This window comes from Kogia breviceps, chromosome 14, assembly GCF_026419965.1.
Source record: "Kogia breviceps isolate mKogBre1 chromosome 14, mKogBre1 haplotype 1, whole genome shotgun sequence".
Classification (NCBI taxonomy): Eukaryota; Metazoa; Chordata; class Mammalia; order Artiodactyla; family Physeteridae; genus Kogia; species Kogia breviceps.
In genome coordinates, this window is record NC_081323.1 from 53,046,452 (window position 1) to 53,070,603 (window position 24,152).

General features: G+C 48.7%; 1 protein-coding gene across 10 annotated transcripts in view; it reads left to right on the forward strand.

Annotated features, from left to right (window-relative positions):
* The first annotated feature begins 4,952 nt into the window (after nt 1–4,952).
* The window catches only part of HM13 (histocompatibility minor 13), a 41,200-nt gene continuing 22,000 nt past the window's right edge, over nt 4,953–24,152 (forward strand). For 5 of the 10 annotated variants that reach the window (XR_010836612.1, XR_009331165.2, XM_059038803.2 and 2 more), the window contains exons 1-3: nt 4,953–5,282; nt 12,366–12,464; nt 18,011–18,093. Coding sequence is in view for 6 of the 10 variants with exons in the window: in XM_059038803.2 (XP_058894786.1) it covers nt 5,100–5,282; nt 12,366–12,464; nt 18,011–18,093 (365 nt within the window). In the remaining 4 variants the exon portion in view is untranslated. Of the gene's footprint in view, nt 5,283–12,365; nt 12,465–12,802; nt 12,932–18,010; nt 18,094–24,152 lie in introns of all 10 variants that reach the window. The other 5 variants (XR_010836611.1, XR_010836610.1, XM_067013643.1 and 2 more) reach the window with 2 other exon arrangements.

Consider the following 24,152-nt stretch of genomic DNA (forward strand, 5'->3'; position numbering starts at 1 on the left):
TGCCCCACCTAGATTCCCTTTACGAGACATAGTGGACTGACCACCAGCTGTTGTGAGTATTGGCTAAAAAACACTCACAGCTGCCACCTTCTCTGGAGAATTGCCCTTGGTCAAACAGAAGCCAAGTGGCCAGGGAGACTCCCCACCTCCCTCCCTGACCCCTAGATTTGGCCAGTGACTGACAGATACAGGGTTATAAGAGGCCTCAGGGCGGGAAGAAGTCTGTGGCACAGTTTGTGCCACAGAGGTCCCCATGAGGTCATGCTGGAGCGAGTCCCCAGCAGAGACCCCATCCTCACTTGGCCTTTTATCTCCTGCCTGCCTTCCTTCTTCCTTTCCTCCTAAGGACACTCCTCACCAAAGGCAGTTAAACAAGAATCCTCATCTCTGGCTCTCTGACCTATAAGAGTGACCATGCATTATCATCCAAACTGGTACACATTTGAGAATGCAAGGGGTTCTATTAATAATCAGCCAGGGCAATCTTATGGTAAATCATAATGGAAAAGAATATTTTTTTAAAAAATGTATATATATGTATAACTGAATCACTTTGCTGTACAGCAGAAATTAACACGACATTGTAAATCAACTAAAATATTGAAAATAAAAATAAAAAATATTGAAAAAAAATATTGAAAAAAATAAAAATAAAAAATATTGGGAAAAAAACTCGTCCAGGGCAAAGGGCAGAAGCCATGACTGTCCTGATTGCACTGACCAAGCAGGCACTTGGCTTGTTGCTTCTCATTGCTGCCTAGTACCCCATGGTATACACCCAGCACATTTTGTCTATTTGTTCCTCAGGGACACACACCTAGGTTCACTCTAACTTCCTGCTACCACCAGGAAAAAAAAAAAAAAATACTGCAGGAAAATCCTCAGACATGTTCCCTAATAGACCTGTGTGAGAATTTCTCTAGGATGATGGAACTGAAAACACAAGCCACATGAGCAGTTTTAGCCTCCAAAAATATCTTCCCAAATGAGAATTCCAGTCTTACTGTAAGGAGGTATAGGGGCACAGAGAGTGTTTCTCCCTGTTTCTTCTATCTTAGTAAAACCTCTGTGGTGTTTACTTCGGGCTCCACGCTGCTAGAAATACAGGCATTCCCTGAAGTTCCCTGAGGAAATCACATTTGACTCAAGCTTTGAGGAATGAGTAGGGGTTAACCAGTGTTGTGAGGAAAGATAAACATGGTTAGATGGAGGGAACAATAAACTCATTCATTCACATATAAATATTTATTGAGCACATATATTTAAAGGTCCTGTAGCCTCAGTAGGTAATTTAACAGTAAACATTTACACAAAGTTTTACTGCTTCCCTGCCCATTTTCTCCCAAGAATCAAGAACACAGGATCTGTTGATGGACACTTAGGTTGCTTCCATGTCCTGGCTATTGTAAATAGAGCTGCAATGAACAGCTAGTGGGAAGCAGCTGCATGGCACAGGGAGATCAGCTAGGTGGTTTATGACCACCTAGAGGGGTGGGATAGGGAGGGTGGGAGGGAGGGAGATGCAAGAGGGAAGAGATATGGGAACATATGTATATGTATAACTGATTCACTTTGTTGTAAAGCAGAAACTAACACACCATTGTAAAGCAATTATACTCCAATAAAGATGTTAAAAAAAAAAACAAAACAACAGGATCACCTGGGCTCCTGAGGCAGGACTATACCTCCTACAAACATAGTGGGTCTCCTACACCAGCATTTGTCAAAGTAAATGTGCACTTAGATCACCGGGACATCCAGTAGGTCTGGGTGGGGCCTGAGATTCTGCATTTCTGATAGGCTCCCAGCTGCTACTGCTAGTCTGGGGATCACACCCTGATTAGCAAGGTCCTGCCGAGCCACAATACCATTATCACTCCCAAACAATCCACATTCAAATTTCCCCACGTGTCCGAAAATTTTCTTTATAGGCTTTTTTTAAATGTTGTGATCCAGGATCCACTCAAGGATGATAGATTACATTTGCTTTTCCCCTCCCTTCATTCTCCTTTCATCTACAACATGGATTATTTTTTTTTTCTCTCTTTCATGGCACCAACATTTTTGAGGAGTTCAGGCTAGTTGTTCTGAATATGCCACAGTCTGGCTTTTTCTTATTTTTCCTGATGTTTCCTCATGAGTAGATGCAGGTTAAACATGTTTGGCCAGAAGACTACGCAGGTGATGTGTCCTCTGCATTGCATCACGTCTAGTCATTTTGTCCCATCCCATTCGGTGATGCTAAATTTGATCGCTTGGTTAAGGGAGTGTCCACCAAGTCACTCCACTTTAAAGGGAAGTTTTTCCTTTTATAAATAACTAGTAATCTGTGGGGTAAATTGTGTGACTATCCTGTCCCTCAGAAAAAAACTTTCTCCCAACGGTTAGCATCCACTAATGATCCTTGCTTACTATTTTCAGAATTATTTAAGCATGTAATAGTGTGTGTGTAAGTCTGTGTGTATACGTGTGTGCGCATATATGAGAAAATAATTGGAAAAACTGAAATCCATTCACAGTCACTGAACACAGTAATAAGAGAAATGGGGTGGGAGTAAGTCTGCATCTTTCTTTGGAACAAGTGTTTGGTAATTTAACTCTCCCAGACACTAAACAGGCTCCATTATTGACCTCAGCTCAGATCTCCTCTGGGAAAGTAACACCATACAGGAGGCTTGGCAGATGAAGCCTCGGGGCACCACCACCCCCGCACAAGATTGTCTTATCCCTGTCTCCAGAGAATACCAAGACAGGCTGGCTCCAAGCCAGAAATCCAACCCTCCAGAAGCCTTGACAGGAGCTTTCTGAACTTGAGTCGACCCCTCAGTTCCCTGGGTCATATTCACAGTCTCCCATGAGTGTAAAGGGAGATGGCCAGATCTGCCCCAGACCAAACTAAATCAAGTGCTCAGCCTTGCATGAAGCAGGAGTGTCTCTGATTTCCAATTGTATGCTCTCAGATGAAAAGGCTCAGAGCCATGAGGCCCAGCTGCTGGGCAAATCCTGTGGCCTGAATTATTGATGGATGAATTCATCAGGCACACTGCCTTCACCCATCCACTCAGGTCATATCCAGCTTATTGGAAAACAGAGCCTGAAACTGTACACCGTCTGCCCAGAACTAAGTCACTCTGGTCCAAACTCCTTAGCCCTCTTTGTAGCTTGAATATTATAAAGAGCAGAGGCTTCGGAGCCCTACAGACCCGAGTTCAAGTCTCTCCTCTTCCTCTGCTGGACTGTGTGACCTGGCTGGCTAGTTTACCTCTGTGAGCCTGTTTCCTCATCTGCAAAATGGGACTAATCATATCTTACCAGTGTTATTGCGATCAAAGAAAACACCTATAAAGTTACCAGTACAGTGCCTGGCATGAACTAGCCAAACTCCATTATGCAAACTTTTATAGTCTGACTCCTTGCCTTTGTCTCCTCTCACTGTGAACCCTATACTCCAATTCCACCTCACCACCTGTCCAGCTTGGACCAGGCCATGTGATTTTACACTATCAGTGTCACTTTTCAACTTATTGCCTCTCTGCTCTAAAACCACTCTTTTTGCCAGCTCTGTGATAATGGAGCCAGACCTCGTAAATACTTCTTCCTTGCCAGCTGACATACGTTAAGCCTTTTCGGTAGAGTGTACTAGAGGAACACTGAAGGAGAATGGACCTTCCCTTTCTGGTTTGAGGTTGGCTCACTTCCTGGGTTCCTGGAGAGCATGCTTTTTTCCCACTGCTTGGCACAGGGTTTCTCCAGTGCTAGGTGCCTGCAGGGTACAGCTTTCATCAATTTGTCTGCTACATACTTTCTCCAGCTCTTAACTAGAGCATCAGTAGCATAGCCAGGAGCCCCAGACAGCTTGGGCCTGCACACAAGTTCAGGTCACTCCTACCCACACCCTCTCCTCACTCCTGGACACACATACACTGGGAGCCCAACAGAGCTGGCCATCTGCAGAGCAAGCCACCTGACTTTTGTCCTCTGGAACTAGCTGGAACCACCCTGGCCCAAGCCATATACAAAACTTCACTAGGTTCCTAGAGAGGGAGGTCTCGCTAAATGACTAATCTCCCTTAAATTACTTAATTTAATTTAATTTACTTAAATTACTAATCTCTCTCTAAATTACTTAATCTCCTATGTAGGGCTTCTGTGGTGGTGCAGTGGTTAAGAATCTGCCTGCCCATGCAAGGGACACGGATTCAAGCCCTGGTCTGGGAAGATCACACATGCCGCAGGGCAACTAAGCCCATGCGCCACAACTACTGAGCCTTCACTCTAGAGCCCATGAGCCACAACTACTGAAGCCTGAGCCCATGCTAGGCAACAAGAGAAGCCACCGCAATGAGAGAGCCCACGCACCTCACCAAAGAATAGCCCCCGCTCGCCACAACTAGAGAAAGCCCGCACACAGCAACAAAGGCCCAATGCAGCCAAAAATAAATTAAATAAATAATTTTTTAAAAAAAAACATGCTATGTAACATATAACTACACACTAACATCCTATAGACTTTGATTTATTTATTTTATTCATTTTATGTATTATCCTCCCAACAACCCACCCCCACCGCACTAAAAGTGCAAACTTCATGAGGGCAGGGACGGACTTTTGCCTATATTGTTCCCATCTGTGTCCCCAGAGCCTAGGACAGTGCCTGGATATGATGGGATACTCAAATACTTAAGGAGTGAGGGAATGATTTAATATTGGATGAATGCCTGCATGAGTAAACAAATTCTTAGTTATTAGGATCTGCGGGGAGTGGGACATCCTGGGATTAAGGAGGTTGACTGGGACTGGGGAATGGGGTCCTCAGGTCTCCCTAGGGATGGATAACCATGGCAGCGGTCCAGTGTTCCTCCTCTCCCTGCTACCAGCAAGTTGCTTAGCAACCGGGCGCCTGTCCCTCCGCCACCGCTAGAGGGCGCGCGGGCGGGGAGATGTGAACGCGCACGCGTGCGCGGCGCAGGCCGGCGAGGAAAGCACGTCACTTCCTGTTTCTTTAGGGGAACGTGGCTTTCCCCACAGCGCTCGTCTTCTCGTCTGCGTCTCTGCTGCAACTGCCGGAGCTGGAGTCGGACCCCGAGTGCAGCCTTGCCATGGACTCAGCCCTCAGCGACCCGCATAACGGCAGTGTCGAGGCAGGCGGCCAAACCAACGGCACGACGCGGCCGCCTTCCACGCCCGAGGGCATCGCGCTGGCCTATGGCAGCCTCCTGCTCATGGCGCTGCTACCCATCTTCTTCGGCGCCCTGCGCTCCGTGCGCTGCGCTCGCGGCAAGGTAGGGTCAGCGGCAAAGCCGGGCGCTGTCCACCTCCCACCCTGACACGGCTGGCACGGACCCTTCCCCTCCCGCCCTGGACGGGACAGACACCTCCTCTGCCTGCACACTGACCCTTCCCAGCATTGCTCACCACCGCATCCCCAACCTGGGCCCACATCCGGGGGCTGACCTTAGGTGCCCCAGGATCTGGGCACCGATCCGCGAACCAGGTACTGACACCTTTCTCAAATAGCGGTTTCCACCCCCGTTCGGACCTTGACACATCCCTCCCTATGTGCACCATGCTGGAAGCACTGTCAGCCGACCCTGACACTGTGATTCGGGTACTAATTGTTTTGAGCCTGCTGGACCCAGCCAGACCAGCCCCACCCTCTGCTCTGGCTGCTCATCCCATCTGGGACAGTCACCCCATCCCAGGCTCCGGGTCAGCATCCGTCCGTATCTTATGGGGCACTGGTTCTGACTCCTCCTGAATGGTACAGCTTCTTATCATTCCTCACCCTAACCCAGGGCAAATTCTGGCACCCAGGCTCATCCCTAGACTCTGACACCTGTCCAGCTGGAATCTGTGACCCGTAGAGTGCTCTCCTAGAACCCCCAGATCAAGCCTTTGCCCCACATTAAAAAAAAAAAAAAAAAAAAAAAAAAAAAAAAAAAACACGGGAATATTAGCTCCTGGAACCCCCAGCTCAGCTCCTAGTTTTTTGCATCACTTTTTCGAACCAATTCCTGTCAGCCAACTCCTCAGGACCTGGCACTTTGGTGCCTCTCTTTTTAACCAGCCATAGACCCTTGGTTTGCTGGTTTCCTCTCCCTGACTACACCCAAGCTCAGACCTGTCCGAGCCTGAGCCCAGACCCTATTCCTAACCCCTAACCCTAACCCTGTTCCCACTCCAGACCCTACCTCAAAGTAGCTCTTCTCCTCATGCCCCTTGAGACAGTCTTTCCACCAAATTAGGCTTACCTGCTGAGTAACTGAGCTGCTGTAGGCCTCTCTTGTGAGACTGGGCCAGAGTTCATCCCTGTCCTTCAACATCTGTCCCATTGGATACCTAAGAGGACCCCAGGGCCTTCCACCTTTTGACTTCCTCTCTGTCACCCTTCTTCCCTATATTAAGCCCTCTCTAGCCCGTTGCACCAGTGGCTTCTCACTTCCTGGCAGCCTCTCCCATCATCCTCCACCACCTCCTGATCTGCAGCTCTCTGCTGCTCCTCCCCCACCCAGACCTGAAGTTGAACCGTAGCGGAAGCCGTCGTGCCGAAAGAGGGCAGACCCATAGAGGAGCTGCCACTTTTGAAACCGCTCACGCCCAGGTTCTCAAAACATTATCCAACTTGAGCAGTGGCCGAGGGCTGCCACCTTCCTTTCTCAAGATCAGAGAACTTGAGGCTGGTTCCCTCTGTGGTCAGATGCAAAGGGGATTGGTCATGCAGGGCTTAGGTGGCCCCATTTTTCTTACTATTCTGCCTCTTCTAAGCAGAGTTCTGGTGGCTTTCATCCTTCCTGCCTTTGCTTTTCGGGCAAACACTTGGTACAGGGTGATGTTCTGAAATAGATCAGGACGAAGAAGGTGAAGGGCAGCAAGGAGTGAGCTGGGCACTTGATGTGAGGGGCTCCCTATACTGAGAAATTGTCCTTGGCACCATCTACACATGGATTAGTAATCTCTTCAGAAAACACCTTCCAGACAACAGAATTTCCTGAACCTCCACTGTTGTCCAGGACAGACGGATGCTGCAAAGATGAGTGGGTCAGAGCCCTGTCACCAAGGAGTTTAGGTGTCTGGATGAGAGAGGAATAACTAGATCTGTGATTGTAGTACAGCTAGTGCTGCAGGCTTTAGGGAGAAAGATTGAGCACACCTGGGGCAGAGCAGTGTGGCTTTGTGCTGAAGGTGGGCTGGAGCCTTGATGTAGAGGTCGAATTTTCCCCCAGAAGACATTCCAGGCAGAGGAAACCAGGAAAGCACTTGTACGAGGCAGTTTAGGTGATGGTGGAAGGTCTGGAGTGGCTGGAGCAGAGGGTAGGGATAGAAGAGAGCTTTAGATCTACTGAAGCATCTAAATACCTCTCCCCAGCATCTCCGGCAAGATAGGGGGGCTGGAAGACTGCATGGAATTGCGAACAGCCTGACCCTTGATAGCCTCCCACCACCAGTAACCAAGGTATTCTAAAGTTTACAAGCCTTCGCCCTCTGATTCTCCCAGCAACTGAGTGAGACAGGCAGAGCCAGTTTTATTAACACCATTGTACAGAGAAACTGAGAGTCAAAGAAATGACTTCTCTGCCAATTAGGGGCAGAACCAGGTGTCCCTGGTCCTAGTCCGGGGCTCTCTTCTTGATGCAGGTGCCTCTAAAGACCCATACAAGTGGCCTAGGGAGAGGACAGGCCAAACGACTCCCTTTTTCTACCCTGAGTTGTTTCCTTAATCACTTGGCAAGAAGAGAAAAGTTAGCGTGGGGGCCCAGGAGTTTTGATTTCCACTAGTGTTAGACCCCCCACAGCCAGCTGAGAGGGCATGTGAGGACAGAATTCTCCCTGGGGGCAAGTTGTCCATGACAGGCAGGGTGAGTTGTGAAATCACGGGAGGAGAAGTCCAGGAGTGTGTTGGGAAGAAGTAGCCATGGGCAGAGCCATCGGAGAGCAGTGCCCATTCCTGTCAGAGACCTCTGTTCCCAGAAGGGAGCAAATCCCAGCAACAGCTACTCATCATTGCTTCAGAGGCCTTTGGCCTGTAACTCAGAGGAGCCCCTCAGCCAGCTGGACTGGGTTCCTGCTCTGGGCTGGGTACCAGGGGTGCCCAGACAAAGAAGGCCAAGCCCTCCCGTCACAGAGTGCAGTCACCAAGGAGAAACAGCTGTGTAACTGACCAGCCGACTGCTAGAGGTGGCAGCAGTGATCTTTGGCAGGTGGATGAGAGCTCAGCAAGCAGGACAGGAGGAGAGGGAGGCATAGGCCCACAGGTGATTTCCAGGAGGCAGTGAGCAGTTTGATGTGAGCCCAGTACAGGTACTCGGGTGATGTAACAGGAAAATGCTCTGGGATCCTGCGGCCCTTCTGAGGTACAGAATCCTGAGGGCAACGCACCAGTTAATCTTCATAGTTACTACATGTTTGTATTTGTAAAAATTCAAGCAACGCAGAAGTATAAAGGAAAAGCCCCCCCCCCCAGTACTACTTCCGTGAAAGTAACCCAGTTAGCTGTTCGGTGTGCCATCTTCCAGACCTTTTTCTGTATATATACAAACGTGTATGTGCCTGTGTGTATATACATATGTAAATTTATTTTTATAAATGTGGGATTTTGCAGTACATAATTGCTCCGAAACTTGATTCTTTTTTTTTTCCCTTAACTATACATCTTGGTCATTTTCCTATGTCAGTACATGTAGATGTACCTTGTTGTTTTATGGCGGGGAGGGTAGGTCACGCACACCCAAGGTGTAGAATTCCAAAGGTACAGGGGGACAAAGTGAAATCTACATGCCACCCCAGCTGCCCAGTTTCCCTCCCCCGAGGCAGCACGTTAACCTGTTTCTTGGCTATCCATCCAGAGCATCTGTGCCTTTACAAATAAATAAGCATATGCTTTCCCCCCATTTTTTGCTACATAACTGTTACATTTTGTTATAGATACACACTTTTTTACACCTTGCTGTTTTCACCACTTACATGTTGGAGATCTAATATGTCAGTACACATGGCACAGTTGTGCTCTTTAACAGCTGTGTGGTATCCACCTGTACCCCCAAGCCATGATTCTCAAAATGTAATCCCAGGACCAGCAGCATCAGTATCGCCTGGGAACTTGTTAGAAATACAAATCTGTTCACAAGCCCTCCTGGCGATTCTGATAGGAGCCCAACAGTAAGGGCCCCTGATTTGGAGTCCTCCACTGATCAGTTAGGTGTGTCAATCTTCTGCTATCGCAAACCATGCTGAAATTAACCTCCTTATACATTTGTTACTTTACACTTTTCTGTGTATTTGTAGGATAAATTCCTTGAAATCGATTTGCTGGGTCAGAGGCTCTGTGCATGTTAGATTTAGCTGGATTTTATCAAATTATCCACCATAGAGGTGGTACCAGTTTATACTCCCACCCACAGTGACCGCAGTTCTTGTTTGATGGCTGCTTGGAAGTCCATTCTCCAGAGGTTTCTGAGCTGTTGTGGGATGTGATCAGGTCCTTCAGAAAGACCTGATAGGGGAGGTGACAGGCAGGAAGGGGGCTGGTGAGGTGGTGCTAGTGGAGACTGCAGTAGGGGCAAAGGGCTGGGGTGGGGGGTAGTTCAGGAGGTGCTCAGGTGAGTGGGTGCACGTGGCAGTGAGGAGAGGAGACCCTGGGGTAGCAGAATGACCCACGAATTCCAGATCCTTTCTAGGGCATGGCCTGGAAGCAGAACTCCCAGAGCTCCAGCTGAGCCAACGACTTGAGCAAGCCATCATCCCTCGCTGCTTTTGCTTCCGCCCTGATAACTGAGCGTGCAGAATGTCACTGGAAGCTGAATTTATTTCTGCTCTTTGTGTCAGTTCCCACCGCCCCCAAGTATGTTTTGCATTTCAGGAGCCATTGCATTTGCATAAGAACGTCTAGTTTAAAAATCCAGATTGAATCAGTGGAGAATCCTGACAACTTTTTGTATTTTTCCAACTACAAAGATTCTGTTGCCTTCAGGATTCTATTCCTCAGAAAGGTCGCAGGCTTCTTGAGCATCTTGTCACAACTTTCCAGCAGAAATTTCCAGATAGAAAAGGTAGAGGACGTCTAGGGGGTAATAGCCAAGAGTTTGGGCTCTGGAACCAGACTGCGTCAGTGGGAATCCTGGCTCTGCCACTCGTCAGCTGTGTGACCTTAAAGCAAGTTATGTCACCTCTCTGAGCCTCAGTTTCTTCATCTGTAAAGTGGAGCTGTTAACAGTACCTGCTTCCTGGGGTTACTGTGAGGATGAAATCATGTAAAGCACCTAGAACAGTGCTTGGCACCTAGAAAGCTCTCAGTAAGTGTTATCCGTGTTACTGTCATCATTGGTCAGATTTCAAGTCTCCCGTTCTGACTCAACATTGCACGTGGGATATTTCTAATAGTCACCCACAGAGGAGACCAGATTCCTCTGTGTGATGGAGCATCTGTCCAGCCTGGTTTGTCATCGAATAATATTAAACCTCTCCCCGCCCAGGATCCTGGGCTGAATTGAAATGACTATGTGGAAATGAGTGGTAACACTGGTTTGTAGGTGAAGCCAGAGTCCGTGAATGTTTTCATACCACGTGCCCTGCCTGCATCTACAGGTCCCTCTGCCTGGTAAGCGCTTCCCTTCCTCGTACACAAAGCAAACTGCTCAACTTAGTCAGCGTTTTTCTGGCTCCTACTACATACCAGCCCCTGTGCTTGGCCTTCAAGGCCTTGCTTAAGTGATATCTGCTCTAACCACCTCTGACACTCCCCTGCTTCCTTGCAAAAGTAGTGTCCTGTCTGCTTTCTCATGATTCCCTTATACATAAGAATAATACAGATAGTTTATACAACTCATGGGAAGCTCAAGGCACAACACAAATACTTCCAGTGCTGTGGGGAAAAGAAAAAAAAAATCATCAAATCCTGGCACCCCATTTTACAGCTGAGGAAATTGAGGCTCTGAGAAGGAAGATAATTTCCCCAAGGTCCCAAACCTGGAAAGAAGCAGAGCTGGGAGTGCAGCTGGGCCTGCTGACATCAGAGCCCTCCCTCCACCACTGGGCACTCATGCCATGTACCACTGCAGTATGCATGTCTCTGTTCTGTCACATGTCACACTCTGCGGTGATACTCTGTTTAAATGTCAAGGTCTTGGCCTACCTGCCTGTGAACTCTTTATGGTCAGGAGTTCATTTATTTTTGTGCCCACCCTGCTGCTACACAGGAAATATAATGATTTTATGGAGGTACACAGAGAGGGTGATGAATTTGCCCAGACCCCACAGCACAGTGCTGCCAAAAGCAGAAACCAAGGGCTGGGAGAGAAGAGGGAAGGAAGATGACCCTGCCTCTCCATGTCACTGTTGCTCACCCACTGCCACCCCACTCCCAGCAAAGCTGCCAGAGAGTGACTCACACAGAGATACCTCGTCCCTCCACAAGGGCGGGTCTCCCTTCAGCCCTGTGCCTGGGCCGCCTCAGCCATGCATATGTTGGGGTTTGGTTAAGGGCCTCCCCACTTGACTAAAAAACATTTTTAATATAAATTTAAACCAGAATTATACTACTATGATGGATTTTCATTCAAAAGTCTTTTGTCATGAATTCTATGGAGCTGACTTAATTTTCTAAGTTGCACTGTTACTCTATTTCCAATTTTTTTTCCATTTTGATAATACTGAGATGATTTTGATTGCCTTCATTTGGTTTTCGGGTAAATATTTATCCTCCATCAGCTCTTTACCTAGGTCACATTCTTGCCAACTATTGCATCTGCCATTATGAATTTAATTGTGGCTTTTACTCTGACCAGATTCCGTTTTCGCAGTCACACTTCTTGAGTTTGAGTTTTGTCCAGATTTGCTTCTCCTTGCAGTTGGTGTCTTCCCATACTCGGTTTTAGCCATTGTTAAGTTTTGTGTGTTGTTGGTTTGTTTCCACTCATAATATTCACTGCCTACTGGATAAAAGACCGATCATATTTACACCTCAGCTAATCCATAAGAAAACTGGAGGTAGTCCTCACGAGGCCCAGAACTGCCCTCTTGTCACCGGTGTCCAGGGTTTTCTCTTTCAGTTATTATGTACCCACTGCCTCTGCCACATGTGCCCTGGGTCCTCCCAGGACTGTCCCTGTTGGAGTCCAGGTCTCCTCAATAGCAAGACGATGGGATCAGAGCGTCCTGCCCCAGGTTGGGTGGTCCGCAGCCCGGGCAGAGAGGACAGCACTTGCAAAGCCCTGAGTCAGGAGAACATGGGGACCCCTGAGGCACCTCAGTGATGGTAGGAGGGGAAGGAGATGAACGAGCTGTTGGGGCACCAAATTCCCGCCAGCATCCAGCCCTCAGAGGCCAGAAGCACTCCCCGCACTCAGCAGGGCCTTTCTTCTCTCGTCTAGAATGCCTCAGACATGCCTGAGACCATCACCAGCCGGGACGCTGCCCGGTTCCCCATCATCGCCAGCTGCACGCTCTTGGGGCTCTACCTCTTTTTCAAAGTAAGTCCTTTGTCCCCTGTTGTAGCATTTGGTTTGAATAACTTTATTTGATTTTGTTTTATTTTTCCCATCACAGGAGACATGCATGTTCATTTATAGAAAATAAAGAGCAGGAAAAATAACAACTTACCCTTAGGCCCACTACCCAGAGACCCCACTGTGATATCGGGGGCCCCTTCCCACCAGTCTTTATTTCCCTTCTTCGAGGAGCTTTCTGTTTTGTTTTCCTGATACTGGTTTGGTTTCATTGTACTCTTCATATTGGGGTGGGGTATAGCTATGTCTCAGACATACCTCTACCATACTAATTGCTTTTTTTTTTTTTTTAATTTATCGAGGTTTATTTTCCCAATAAAAGTTACACAGGCTCAGTGTTGAAAACCTGGAAAACACAGAAAAGTAAAAAGGGGAAAACAGCAACCATCCAAAACCCCCCTGCCAGAGACAGTCACAGAGTCCCTTTGGAGGTGTGTCCTTCCTCTGCTTTTCCCTGTGCATGGTTCCTCCATAGCTGTGAACATGTGGTGTATTCAGTCCTGTAGCTGCTTTTCTCACTTCACATTAATTACATCGTGAGCATTTTCTCATGTAACTGCAAACTCTCAAAAAACTTTTTTTTTAATATAACATGTACTGTTTTCTGATTATAAAAGTAATATATGCAGAAAACTTAAAGAGAGGGAAAAATACACAGAGGTAATCACTATTAATGTTTTGGCATGTCTCCTTTCAGGCTTTTCATAATCGTATTTTTAACCTAATTATAATCATTTTATTATAACTAATTTTTTTTAATAATACATTATAAGCACTTTTTTCCTGGTCATTGAAAATTCCTCAAGGATAACTTTTTTTTTTTTCCCCCGGCCATGCTGCTCGGCACATGGGATCTGAGTTCCCCGACCAGGGATCGAACCCGTGCCCCTTGCAGTGGAAGCTCAGAGTCCTAACCACTGGACCACCAGGGAAATCCCTCCTCAAGGATAACTTTTAATTCACATTTTAAAAATACATGTAGGGCTTCCCTGGTGGCGCAGTGGTTGGGAATCCGCCTGCCGATGCAGGAGACGCGGGTTCGTGCCCCGGTCCGGGAAGATCCCACATGCCGCGGAGCAACTAAGCCCGTGAGCCATGGCCGCTGGGCCTGCGCGTCCGGAGCCTGTGCTCCGCGGCGGGAGAGGCCACAACAGTGAGAGGCCCGCATACCGCAAAAAAAAAAAAAAAAAAAAAAATACATGTACATAGTTTAAAAAAATTTTTTTCAATCTAAGGGAAGGTGCAAATGAGCTGTAATCCTCTCCCCAACGTAGTTTCTTGTGACTCATTCTATTATGCATAGATCTACATTTACGTAAAAATTTTAAAACAAATATATGTATCGAACATATGGTTCTTACCAGGGAGATATTTTTGTATCAGCACAGTCAGAGCTACCTCCTTTTTTGTAACAGCTGCTTGTGGTTGTGTTTCGTGGATGTGCCCCTGAGGGGCATTCAGTGGTGGGATGTCCCAGCACTGCTGCCACGAGCATCCTCATGTAAGTATCTTGGCAAGTATACCTGCAGCAGCATTACCAGATCAAACAGCATCTGGAATAGTTGGTGCCAAATCGGTCTGATTGTACCAATTGACATTCCCTCCAGCAGTTACAAGTGTGCTGGCTTCACTGTACTCCCACCTACACTGACTCGCATCAAAATTCTTTATTTTGACCAGTCTGTGAGTGAGTCAGAAACATAATTTTTAACGCCTGCTTCCTGTTCCATCACTCCCTCATTATTGGATCAGAACTGCTCTTCTTAATGATTTTAGAATATCCCCACAAGCAGGTACATCACGACTGACTTATAGCATCCCCCTCACTTTAAACAGAAAATATCGTTCTGATTTTTAACTCTTAAAAGTAAGAGTGCATCAAATAACGTTAGGTATGCACTGATTTTATTTCTTCCTGGACCTCGGGAGGAGAGGTGAATTTATCACATGCTTTGGTTCACAGCGCACTGGCATCAGCCCATGCTAGGCCCCCCTCCTTGTTTCCTTCACCACCTTCACCCTGATGCCCATCTCCATTTGCCACCTTCATTTCCCTTCGCCAGAGGCACCTGCCCTAACACGTTTGATTTGTGTCCTTGGATGTGTGTCTTTTTATAAAATATATGGTGTTAATGTATCTGTGTGTATTTAGTGAGAGTCTAGTTTCCATAAGTAGAACTGTGTTCCTTTTCCTCTCCCCTATGCTCTTGAGATCTCTCTGTGGCTCTGTACACATCTAGCTCATTGCCTCCGACTTGGCTTTTGGCAGATATTTCTCGAGTCTCTGCTGTGCTACGTGCTAGAAATATACACCCAGGCCTTTGCCTCAGGACCATCTAACATTTTTAGTATTTAGGATTCTCTCCTTAGGCTAGATTCCCCAGAAAGGACTTGCTGGCAGCAGAGGGTGTGAACATTTTTATTTAAGCCTCCGGACGCCTGTTGCTCAGCCTGTCCTCCTCTCCAGGCAGGTAAGCCCCAGCCTGCCTTGTGCCAGAGGACACAGCGTACCTCCTCCCAAGTCACCAGAGTGTCCTTGTTGAGATGTCTGAAAAGCAGCTGCCTGGATAACACAGCCACCAGATCCCTCCCAAACTCCAGACTGACCGCTGGTTGTGGTTTGCTTAACAGTGGCTCTCACTCTGCCCCTTTCCTCCTCCTTTCCTGGTTGGGGCACTGGAGTTTGTTGCATTTCTCAAAATCATAAAATTTACCTTATCCCACTTCATTTAAAACTGATTGCTTTGAGGCAGCTTATAAACATTAAATCCAACAGCATAAGAAAAATAATAAAGGAAGAAGCTGGGGTAAAGGAGAAAAAAATAGGAAAAAACAGTGAAGCTTTGGGTGAGGACCATACCCAGACCCCATGCTCTAAAGTCTAAAGACTTGTACTGTTTCCAAAAGTGCCTCTGACACAGGCGTGACTCTGATTTTCTAGCAGCCAAAGCACAAAGAAAGTGAGACCTGGTGCACAATTCATAGTCCGCACAGTCAAGCCGACGAGAAGCTCAAAGGTGTGGCCAGAGAGAAATTTCTCCCCAGGGCCCACGTTGAAAGATTACTATGTGAGAGGACACCATGTCTTCACAGGTAAACACGGTCCACGCGCCTGTGTGGATAGGGGCATTCACACCGTAGCCACTGATGTGCTCGTCCATTCCGTCATTCTACAAACACACACCAGATCCTGTGCTGGGAGCTGGGGACACTGCGGTGAGAAAAACAGCTGGCCCACCCCTGCCCTCAAGGAGCTTCTTGTTAAGTGGTGGAGACAGACACCAGTCAAGCAGTCACACAGATAAATGCGAAGTGACAGTCCTAGAAAGTGGCGTGAAGGCGGGGTCTGTAGCACCAGAAGAGCACGGAAGAATCTGCTCCTGCCCACGCCCGCGTCTCAGACAGCAGCACCTCAGCCACCTCACTGCTCTGCCGAAAACCCTAGGAGGGTTCCTCCCTCCTCTCAGCACACAGCCCTCGGCACAACCCACTTCGCTAGTCCAGAGCTGATCAGGGATCTGACCCCGGCGCATCACATCCCTCCTGCCCCCAGCCCAGGGCACCATACTCCTGGATGCAGCTCGCTCCTCGCTGGGCTGTCAGCCTTGACTTTTGCCCTGTGGAGTCTGCCTTCCACACAGCAGCAGAGGGATCCTCTCAGGCTGTCAGATCAGATCACAGCCTTGCCCTCAACCCTGCAGTACTGGCCTGTCTTACCCAGACGAAGCTAAAGCCTTTTTCACGGTCCATCTCCCTCCTACCTTCCCAGCCTCGTTTCCTGACACTCTCCTTCCTACCTTGGCTCCTGGCCACAGGCCCTCACCATCCCCTGCACATGTGAACGCATGCCCACATCAGGACCTTTGCACTCACCCTTCCCTCCACCTCAAAGGCTCTTCCCCCAGGTATCCTCACAGCCGCTCCCTTACTTTGTTAAGGGGTCTACTCCTAAATGAAGTCAGTGTCAGAGGCTTTCCCAGGCCACCTGTCTGATGCGGCCCCCTCCCTGGCCTCCTTGCCCTGCTTTGCTTTTCTTCTTAGCGCCCATCTCCACCGGACAGTGTATTGCATGTTCATCTCTTGAGATTCTCCCCCACTGGCACATGAACTCCATGAGAGCAGGGACTTCTCTGCCTATTCCAGTGCTGAGCACGACGCAATGCACGTAGCAGACAGTCGGTAAACATGAGCTGAATTAATGGAGGTCACGTCAAGGAAAACTGCTTGGAAGCCTGGGTGAGGAGAGGAGAGCGTCCTGGGCAGCAGAGAGGCATGTACATGGGCTGCCGGTGGGTGGGAATGTGGCACAACAAGGCCAGTGTGGCCGCAGCACGGAGACGAGAGGAGCAGCTGAGGAGGCCTGCGGTGGTCACCACAAGAGCATGAGAGGCCAAGGGGAGGATCGAGGGCTCCGACAGGTTTAAACAGGTCCCTACTTGAGAGTGGCCAGTGGCCCCAGACCCCACACTACAGCACATTATTCCCTCCCAGTTAGAAAGCCTCACGATAACAAATTAGAAGACGATGCAGGGCTTCCCTGGTGGCGCAGTGGTTAAGAATCCACCTGCCAATGCAGGGAACACGGGTTCAGTCCCTGGTCCGGGAAGATCCCATGTGCCACAGAGCAGCTAAGCCCGTGCGCCACAACTACTGAGCCTGCTCTCTAGAGCCCATGAGCCACAACTGTTGAGCCTGCGTGCCACAACTACTGAAGCCTGTGCGCCTAGAGCCTGTGCTCCACAACAAGAGAAGCCACCGCAATGAGAAGCCCGCACACCGCAACGCAACGAAGAGTAGCCCCCGCTCGCCGCAACTAGAGAAAGCCCACACACAGCAACAAAGACCCAACACGGCCAAAAATAAATAAAAATAAATTTATGAAAGAAAAGACAGTGCAGCAACCATGGAGCCATACGGCGCAGCCTGCCTGAAGTCCGGAATTAACGACATGTGACTGCTGGCTTTAGCCCTGTGAGAGGCAACATTCCTTGGGCTCACCTAACAATAACAGGACCAAGAAGCAGCTGTGAGGGCCTCTGCCGTCAGAGCTTCAGCATCACTGTGGGAGGGGTTGTCCAGAAGAGCATGGAGAATGAAACAGGGCGCAGATGACTCATAACTGGGTGGCCACTGTAGGGGGCTCCCTAGATTTTTGAGCAGAGAGAAGGAAGCTTGGAAGAGTGCATTCTGAGGTTCAGACGGCTCTCTTGGGACTCTGAACTTCAGACTCCCCTCCCCCATACAGGACCTTCAACACGCACACAGTATTGCCTGTCTGCAAATAATGGAGCCACTAAGCGCAAACCTACAGACTCCTTTGGGAGGTGCATCTGAGGGCTTGAAGTTCCTTCCCTTTTTCCCGTTGCCATAGAAACTAGAAGGTTCCCCCAGTACCATTTGAGAGTCTTTCTGACACCATTCCACAACTCCAGAAGAGAAGCGTGTACTCTGGTTTCCTCATAGCCACTGGCAACCCTGACTTCCTGTTTCTCTTTGTATTTCTGCCTCAGATATTCTCCCAGGAGTACATCAACCTCTTGCTGTCCATGTATTTCTTCGTGCTGGGAATCCTGGCCCTGTCCCACACCATCAGGTCAGAAGGCATCTCTGCGACATTTGAAGCAGCTTTCTCAAGAGCAAGTACAGGGTCTCGGATGAGAACATGACCTTTGGCGTCATTCAGAGCCAGGTTTGAATCCTGGCTGTAAAATCCAAGGGAATCTTTCCCCTGTGTTATACCGTGGGTGACCTAGAACAAGAGCCATAACCTCTCTGGGCCACAGTTTCTTTACAAGGAATGGTAAGAATATCCAGAGGGTATTTCCCACCATGGTTGTTGGGAAAGTTATTTGTGAACAGTAATGTCATGGTAGTTGTCACAGTACTGAGAAGAGTTAATGCCATTGCCACCTGCGAGGTGTCGTAGTTGCTGCACATGCACTAAGCTGGCCTCTCCCACGTGGTCTCAGCTCATAAGAGAGCGAGGCAGTATCGAGAGAAGTTAGGAGCACAGGCTCTGGAATTTCACTATCTGACTTTGAATCCAGACTCTGCCACTTAATAGCCCTGTGACTTTGGGCAGTTTACTTAATCTCTCTGGGCTCAATTTCCTCACCTGAACCTGAAGAAAACTGATAGTACCTTCCTTATGGGTCATGTGGAAAGCTTTCAGCACAGTATCTGGCACTCAGTGTGTTCAATAAGTGTTAGCCGTTGTTGTTGTTATTGTTATTATTATTATCTGTTACATTCAGAAACTGAAGCTCAGAGAGGTTAAGAAATTTGCTAGGACAACACAGCTGATAAGCAGCAGAGCCAAGATTCAAACCTAAGTTTCTGTGGCCCCAGAGCCCATCCTCTTTTCACTGCCACCCTGCTCACATTGCCACATGCTGTGTCAGTTCAGTGGGGATGAAGGGTCTAAGCCACTGGTCCTCAGGTGGGGCTGCTTACCAAATGGGAGTTGTGCCCCCAGCACACCCCCTCACTGTGACTACAAAAGCATCCCAATCTTATTTCCATCTGGTCTCTTGAGGAGGTACAGCCTCGGGCTGAGAACCACAGAGGTGGTCAGCAGACCAGGAAAAGTTTCCAGAAGGCAGGAACACAACTGGGACTCAACTCCAAAGGGTAGGAAACCCGGAAGAGGGTGTCGGAGGGAGATGCCAGGCCAGGAGCTGGAAGGTCTGTGCACATTGACAGTGCAGGCGGGGGCTTCCCTGGTGGCGCAGTGGTTGAGAATCCGCCTGCCGATGCAGGGGACATGGGTTCGTGCCCCAGTCCGGGAAGATCCCACATGCTGCGGAGCGGCTGAGCCCGTGAGCCATGGCCGCTGAGCCTGTGCGTCCGGAGCCTATGCTCCTCAAGGGGAGAGGCCACAACAGTGAGAGACCCGTGTACCACACACACAAAAAAAGACAGTGCAGGTGGGATCTTCCCAGAACAGTCAGAGAGAAAGAGCAGGATCCTCGCGGAAGCATGGAGAGCCAGGGGGAGTTTGGCCTCGTTCCCCTAAGCAGGACCCTGGAAGTCAGGAGCATAGGCTCAAAAGGCACATGGCCCTGGAACCAAGGCTCTATTATTTGTGCAAGTTACTCAAGCTCTCCTAGCATCAGTTTCTTCACCTATAAATTGGAGATGCTGTGAGTACCTCCTTGTAGGGGCGTGGGAAGGATCAAGTGAGCACGTCTGTGACATGCCCAGAGCAAGTGCCAAGCGCACTGAGAGTTGAGCGGCTGGCCCGAATTCACCCAGGTGGGACCGAGTTCAGTGTTGTCTCCAACTACACCTACCTTCACCCACAAGGCCTTGTTCTAGCACCCCTCCTCCCGCCAACCCCGCCATCCTTTTAGGGTGAAAACCCAGAGAGCCTGACTGACCAGGACCCAGCAAGATAGTGGCAGACCCAGTCACCCTTCCTCAAAGGACAGACCTCTCCTTTCCTGGTGGACCCGTGTGGGAGCAGTCACTTCCCATGCTGGTTTGGATCCCCCCAATTCTAGCCCATCTCCCTCCACCCCCCAGCATCTACAAGAGCCTTGAGACCCAAGTTTTCCCCACAGCCCAGCCACCACCTCAGAGTGCAAGAACCCAGTATATTTTGTTCAGCCATGTGCTGAGGAGTTGATTATTTCACTTTATCTCAACAATCCTACAATCAATACGAGCAGGGTATTTTGAACCTGTGTCATTTTGACACCAGAGACCTTTTTTTCCCTTTTAGAATAGTAACTGAGGAACATTGTCCCAAATTTCCCATGGATTAACCAAGAAACAGTTGTCTGTCTTTTAACCAATTCATAATTTTTACTGTTAGAAATTATCAAAGAAAATAGAACCAAAGCAACTAAAACTGCACATGGTAAAATTTGTTAGTGACTAAAAATTAACAGAAGAATCATTTTCTTGATAAGATTTAGAGCACACAGTTTGGCCTGGGAAGATTAGACCTTATGAAAATAATGGGTGGCCATGGGCATAACGGATACTCACCATTCAGGGTCTAAGCTATCCTCTGAAAAAAACTGATACGGGCTAAAAGCTGGGATGAAAGAAATCATTACTGTGAAATGTACATGGAAAAGACCTGAATCCGATGAAAATAATTTTAGTAGAAGAGGGGAAGGGCATAGTTTAATCATGCTATTTAGGTAGTTGATCTAAGAATTAAATTTGCTTTTCTTCAATCAAATTGAATTTTCTTAAATATCTTCTCAAAGAAGTCTACAGTTTTGATGAATTGTTTATATGTATCCACAAACTCAGTCAGACCTGCCTCAGGATCCAAACAAGGTCTAAAGATTCAAGACAGGAAAATTGAGGCTCAGAGAGCTTTGAAGCTGCTAGGAGCAGAGTGAGATTTTGATCCCAGGTCTGTCTAACTCCACGGCCAGGTATTCTTTCCGGTCTGGCAAAAGTGAAGGGGAGAGAGAACTTAAAAGACAGGGGCCTGGGCACCCTCTCTGGTGGACCTGTGGTCTCCCGAGGCCTGGCAGAGGAGAGGCCTACTGAGAGGCTGCAGAAGCTGAGCCCGGAGCTGGGTAGCCCAGGCAGAGACGCTCATGGGATTCCTTCCACTTCCCCCAGCCACCTCAAGCCTCCCTGGAAAGATAGCACAGCTTGAGGTTTTGGAGGAAGGCAAGGGTTCACAGCCTGCCTTCACCTTGTACGGTCACCAAGACTCAAGCCCCTGCCAATATCCTTCCTGCCAAGGGAACCACAGCTTATTTTTATCACTTCTTGAATTCATATCCCATCCAGATGACCTTTAGACGAAAAGGTTCATAAGACCCAAATCTGCCACCCCGGGGGGGGGGTGAGGCCACATCACCTGTTTCACTGACCCTTGCCTTCACCCCCAGGGGAAAAGGGCACCAGGATGTGATTTCCCAGCAGGAAGCAGTGACCTTTAGGCTTGGCATGAGCCATCGAGGGCCGGAAGGAGTCTCTGCCTGCTACAAAAGCCAGCGTTCATAGGTGTTCCACGAGCATTTACTAGCTGCCTCCTAGGCCCCAAGCCTGGCATGAGTGTAGTGAAGGCGATAAGTCGGGACCCCTGCCCTCAAGGGAGGCTCACACTGGCCAGGTTGCTTGACTCTTACCATGTGTTACCCAGCAGCCCCTCTTTTCTCGAGATAACAGAGACATCAGTCTAGAGACTTCCTACTTGGAGTTGAAGCTGCAGTTAAGTTTACAGGGTGCCAAGCATTCGTATAATCCTCTTAATATCCCTATGAGAAAGATATTGTTATAGTGTTCCAAATGAGGAAACAGTTGCACAGAACAGTTAAGTAGCTTTGCCAAGGTCACACAGCTCAGTGGCAGGGCCAGGCGTTGAACCCAGGAAGCCTGGCTCCGGAATCCATACTCTTAACCACTGCATTCTGCTGGTTGAGCTCCTAAGGCAGGTGCCAGGCTGGAGTGAAGGGCTTAGTGCCTCAGGCCTTCTCTCTGCCTCTGCACACACCCTCTGGCTTCAAACTCCCTAAAAGTGATTCAGCAAACTGAGCTGAAAGTAGCTTCCAGCCTCGTCCATCCCAGCTGCTGCCTCCCACCTGCTCAGAGCCCATTTGTAGAAACCCCCTCCCAACTGCATCCTTGTGTTGACCATGTCTCCACATAATCACGAAGCCCTCTCATCATTCACACCACAGCCCTGCAGACTGGGAGGGATTGGCTGTTGGACAAGTGGGGAAACTGAGGCCCAGAGATGGTTCTTAATCCATATTTTCTTTCTCCAAGCCCCAGGGTCTTGGACAGCTCCCTTTTCCCTGCCTTTACCACTGTGCCCTGGGTACCACTCGGCCTGGGTCCATTTTCCTACAGCTGGGAGCACCATTCTGGATTTGCCTACCCCATCAGTCATTGTTGGTCTGATCTGGTATTGCCACGTGCTTTCGAGCTCAGGCTCTGGACAAGTGCCAGCGATGATGGACACTCACAGTTCTTGTGACCCCTGTTGAGGATCCAGTGCTGGGCTAAACTTCTCCCCACCTTCTCTCCTACCTTCACAGCAACCTTTGAGTCAGGTGGTATTATCCCCACATATAACCAAGGAGACTGAGCCACTAAAGTGGCTCGCCCAGGGCCTCATGTGGCAGAGCATGTGTCGGGGCTGGGCCCCACAAGCTTGTGTCCACTCCACCATGCTGCCACGCCAGGCTGAGCAGAAGCCCCTGGTTTTCTGTTCCTGCTCTGACGGTGATCCAGAAAAGAAAGTCTCTGCTCCCTGCCTGGCCAGGAAGTGGACCATGCTGAGTAATCAGAGAGAATGCTTCCAGAGACGACGCCAAGCCCGTCGTGAGCAACAGAGGCCTCACGGAAGGAGTGAATGTGAGGTTGCTTCCACCCAAGGGGCTGTGATTCATCTAGCTGATCAAGTCCGGCTGAGTTTAAAAATCCCAGGCCTGACAGGTCATGGAGTGGGGTGTCCAACAGGTCATCTGACTTAATAGGTCTGGAAGGGAGTCCAGGAATATGCATTCTTTTTTTTCCCATATTTAATTCCTTTCATTTAGATTACAAAGCTGACACCATGCTTATTATTGAAGTAAGAGGTGCAGGTAACAATAATTCACATTATACTGTTTATGCTTTATCTGTGTTGGCATAGTTTATATAATATTTAAGGGATCACCTAGAAGGAATTGCCTCATGTCAACATAGCTAACTGTTCTGGGAAACTGAAAATTAAAGGAAATAGTTTAAAAAAATCCCCTCAAACCAGAATAGTGTACTTTGTAGTTAACTCCAGCTGGCTCTGGGTCTGCTAACTGCTAGAGAGAGAGAGGAGTGTGCTAGATTTTTATGGGGTTTAAAAAACTTTAAAATAGTTTAATAGGCTATCTTTGAAAGGGTGATTGGATGGACATTTTAATGGAAAGTCTGTAATAGCCTCAAAATGCAAAGAAATGCTGCAGCTTTGATATGCCACATTGAACACATCTGAATGGCTTTGGGAATAAACAGAGACTTCGGAGGAATTGGGACAAGGGGTTTATCTGTCCATTCCTAGAGTCAAAAGCAGAATTCATGGGACTTCCCTGGTGGCACAGTGGTTAAGAGTCCACCTGCCAATGCAGGGGACACGGGTTTGAGCCCTGGTCCTTAAAGATCCCACATGCTGCAGAGCAACTAAGCCCATGCGCCACGACTGCTGAGCCTGTGCTCCAGAGCCCGCAAGCCACAACTACTGAGTCTGTGTGCCACAACTACTGAAGCCCGTGCGCCTAGAGCCCGTGTTCCGCAACAAGAGAAGCCACCACAATGAGAAGCCCACGCACCGCAACAAAGAGTAACCCCCACTTGTAGCAACTAAAGAAAAAGCCCACGCGCAGCAACAAAGACCCAACACAGCCAGAAATAAATTAATAAATGAATTTATTTTTTTAAAAAAACAAACAGTTCATGCCTCCTCACCCATCTACCTCTCTACCTCCAGCCCAGGAGAGAGTGCTGCAGATCTTCTTTCCCTCTGTGGGCCTGGCCATGGTTGGCGCATCCTTTGCTCTACTCTGGACCAGGCCAGGTCAGCTGCCTGTGGCTGGGTGGGGAGCTGGCAAGGAGAAAGTGGTTTATCTAGGACCATCTGAGGTTAATGAGCCCCTCTCAGCTGCTAGCCTTCCAGCCTCCTAAGCAGTATGGGGCCCAGGC